The 3904-nt window shown below is 47.4% G+C and overlaps 1 protein-coding gene across 1 annotated transcript; it reads right to left on the reverse strand.

The window, feature by feature from the left end:
* Window positions 1-2700: 2700 nt before the first annotated feature.
* Window positions 2701-3156, reverse strand: DFJ58DRAFT_739732 (uncharacterized protein; the record flags this gene model as incomplete). Its single annotated transcript, XM_041387052.1, has 2 exons — window positions 2701-2921; window positions 2976-3156. 2 exons carry the CDS (start codon window positions 3154-3156, stop codon window positions 2701-2703), a joined length of 402 nt encoding a protein of 133 aa, XP_041234643.1.
* Window positions 3157-3904: the final 748 nt, after the last annotated feature.

A 3904-nucleotide genomic window follows, 5' to 3' on the forward strand; every position in this document is an offset into this window, starting at 1 on the left:
AGAGTCTGCTTAGTGGTCTTCTTAGAGCCGGATCCGTTATCAGCCATGGTTGAGTTAAGCTAGTGGTAGTGAAAAAGTGGGGAAAGGAAGGAACACCCGGCGACACTTTGGCATCTGTATATCTGGTGAAATACGAACTCAGCAACTTCTCCCATCAACTTCTCCATTGTCTCGCACTCATACCATCCATTCCGGATCACTGATTCTTGTGCCTCTAGGGATCGGCCCTAAGGGGGGGATACTGTCATATACCATATACCTGGGTACAGATCCAAAGATCCGATGGACATATCCATCATCTGGTCCACAGATCTGATCTGATTCTTATTTCATGTTCTGTTCATATAACTCTAACTATCGTTCATCTCCTTTAGGCATTCCTGTACACTGGTATACCGGTTATCCTTTACTTCCGCTATGCTTACTGATCTGCTACACTTACTGATCCGCTTTAACTTATACTTCATTCCCGGTTCATGATTCATGATCCATCCGACTTACCAATACGCTGTGCACATACTTTGCTTATACTTTGTACATAGCCTCGCGCCTTTGCTTATTGATCATTCCGTTAGTTATCCGTAGTATATAATCCCTTGTACATGTGCTGTAGTAGATCAGTTCGAATGTCATCTTAGATTGCATTCATTCCGTCTGGACTCTAAGTCCTTCCATTATCCGTCCAGACTTGAGTACGATACTGTTAAGACCGTAGCTCAAGGGTAGACGGATCCGAAGGGCTTGGCCTCAGCTCGTGCGCTGTGCCCCTTACCCGAGTATGTGCCCTTAATTTCAGAATGAAGTCCAGATGGAATCCAACGAAGTCCGAAGGACTTCCGGAGGCTGGCTACTCTAGTAGAGTGCTAGAGGACTTCCAGATGAGTGCAAGAAACTTCTGGAGGAGTATAGGAAACTCTGGAGGAGTTTCATCCACTGTATTAGATCCGAAGGTAAGACTTCCCAAGGTATGTTCCCTAGATAGAAACACATAGAGGATAGGCTGCAAGGGACAGAGTCCAAAGCAGGATAGGATAGGAGGAGTGATCCAAAGGACAGGACGTCCGGAGGTCCGAAGGTTAAGGCGTCCAAAGGTTATGCCGTCCAAAGGTCCAGAGGTTAGGAGGATCGGAGGAACGGAGGAGCAGACAGGATTAGGACACGAGGAGAAAGGCTACTACGGACAAGGTCCGGAGTAGAAACAAACAGAGGTAGACTACACTTAAGTAGAGATGGAGTTGACAGAGAGTAGACAGAAGTCTTGGAAAGACAGGAAGTGCCAGAAAGGCAAAACTTTGGTCTAAGGAATCAATCCCTAGACTTCAGAACAGAGACATAGGGGACAAATCTGAAGGTCCGGATTTCTGGCCTAGGGAATCCATCCCTAGGCCTTTGATGGAAAGGCAGAACTCAGATGGACCAAAGTCCGAGACAAGAATGAGTAAAGTCTAGTGTGATATTCGAACTAAGGAAACTTTACAGGAGTTGTACAGAGGTTTATATACTGGACGGAATCCGAGAGGATCAGTAAGCTGAACACAAATGCTATGTACAAGCATGTGGAAAGATATTGGTAAGTATGAACAGAACATAAGTAAATGAACTCGGAGATGAACAGAGTACAAGGATCAATAAGCAAGACAGAAACACAGATAACCAAAGTCCGGAGTCAAGGGGATTACCATAAGGAGATAGACACTGATTTAAGGTTTGGGCTTCGGATATGAGTATAGGTCGGATCTGGAGGTCTAGAGATATCGGATGAGGTGTCTGGATATCGGATGAGCGGATCCGGAGATCTAGGTGAAGACGAGACTAGGATATGGATCATTGATATAGACCGATAGTCTAGGGAAGGTAGAGTCTGAGATGGAATGAGCTCGGATCCAATAGGACCAAGGGTGGATGAAGCAGGCTTAGCTGCGGAGGTCCGAAGGTATGGATATATGGATGTACGAAGGTGTACAGATCCAAACCGATAGTGGACTGGAGGCATGGATAAGGGTATGGAGTCATGGATAAGGGTATGGAGGTCCGGATGTGCATCCGGAAGGTGTCTGGAAGGCGTGGGAACATCATCGGATGAAGGTCCGGAATACGAGATATGACAGATACTCTTGTCTACTCTGAGACTTAGGATTGATTCCCATAGTCTATACATCCGCCTCTGTCTTTGGACAGTCCTCACCCATTAGTTTCTAGTTCGGATCTGATCCAGATTAGCCGTTACTCTACAAGTCCGATATCCAGAAGCCTTAATGTATCCGTTACGATACTTATCCGTCTCAGTAGACGCGATACTTTAGCACTCTGAAATAAGGGGCAAGACTCGGGAAAGGGGCACAGCACATGAGCTGAGGCCAAAGCCCTTCAGATCCGATACCTCTTGAGTACGGTCTTAACACAGATGACGGACTCAGACCAAACACTATGGCAACACGAGATGGAATGGGTGCAGAACCTATGCGAAGGACAAACACTATATAGGGCTAGCTACGACCTCGAGGACTCCGTCGAGACCCCTGACACCCTGATCTTGGGCTAGACCAACCCCCACTGCTACAGCATGACGATGGATGCAATGAATCCTTGCACACTTCAGGCATATTGTTCTGGGAGGTGTTGCAGTACTAACCGAGCCTCCTTGTCAACCCTAGTAACCACAGCTGTCGAGCTTGCTGCAAATTCACAGGACACATTACTTCAAAAAGGCCTGAGCTCAAATATTGGGCATGTTGGGTCTTTCATGAACAGGACAGCAGCATCCTGTATAAGGACTTGATGGAGCCACACTGGGAGTCGCAGGAAGCCCTTCAAGGCAATGTCTTGTCCTGCACGCCTGAGCATTGCCTCCCACTGCTGCAGGTCAGCATTCTGCTGCTCAACCCATGGAAAAATGTGCGAGAAGAGCTCCGCTGGAGGCTCTGGTTTTGAATCACAGGTGAGGGCAAGCTGTCAGACAGCAGATACTGGCTTACCAAGATAGTCCTGAGCTAGGAAGTATTGCTCATGCTTCCTCGCATAGAACATGGCCGCACCATGTAGCCCTTCGAGTGGAAGGTCATGGTCATAGCAGTTGGCAAAGGCATCATTGACACTCCAGCAGCCAATGGCTTTCACATGGCTAGATGTCCAATGTGCTTGCACAGTCTTTGCCATGAGGTGTCAGGTGGCATGTGTGGCCTCTGTCAGGCTAATGTCGTTCTTGCTGTGTACAAACTTGATTTGGTCATAATAATCTGTGGGGAGGTTCAATGATCCAATTTTCATACCTAGAGCAGGCCAGCAAAAAAACACCCACTGTTATAAAACATTTGCCTGTCAGATCTCTTACCCCAGAAGACATACAGGTCATACCATGACCGGCAGCCAAATTCACCATATCCCGCCTTCAAGAGCTTGGGAGCAAATTCAGGGATAGGTTGTGAGACTATGTGAAAGCATGGCAAGGGCCCTGAAAAGGCAGAGCTCCATGTGAAAATGTCACAGCGTCCCATGCTCACCAGGATGGTGTGTCGGTGGGGATGTGCAGAGGCTAGGTTAGGGCTTAGGAGGCAGCAGGTGTCGCAGGTGTCAGAGGCATCAGGAATGCCAGAGGTCTTGTTAGGTCTTAGTAGCGCCCTGTCTGTGTTGTAGTACTCACTCCAACCACGTTGTGTGTTTCGTGCATTGCTTGTCAATGTTCGTTGGGCACTAACTCACCTGGTGACTAGAGTGAGCATGTCTTTTCTGCGCTTCACTGGCATCACATTCTCGGTTTTTTCTCTTTGTTCACTCAGCTTCTGGTTCTGTTTTTTTTTTTCCTTTTTTTGCACCCTTCAACTCATAGTTGTCATCACAGCTCTTACTATCGAAGACGTCACAAGGCTATGTAGTCTCTCGTCAGAGATACCCGAGGTCCTACTAA

The sequence above is a fragment of the Suillus subalutaceus genome, assembly GCF_016647625.1.
Source record: "Suillus subalutaceus strain FC151 chromosome Unknown DFJ58scaffold_772, whole genome shotgun sequence".
In the NCBI taxonomy this organism is placed as follows: Eukaryota; Fungi; Basidiomycota; class Agaricomycetes; order Boletales; family Suillaceae; genus Suillus; species Suillus subalutaceus.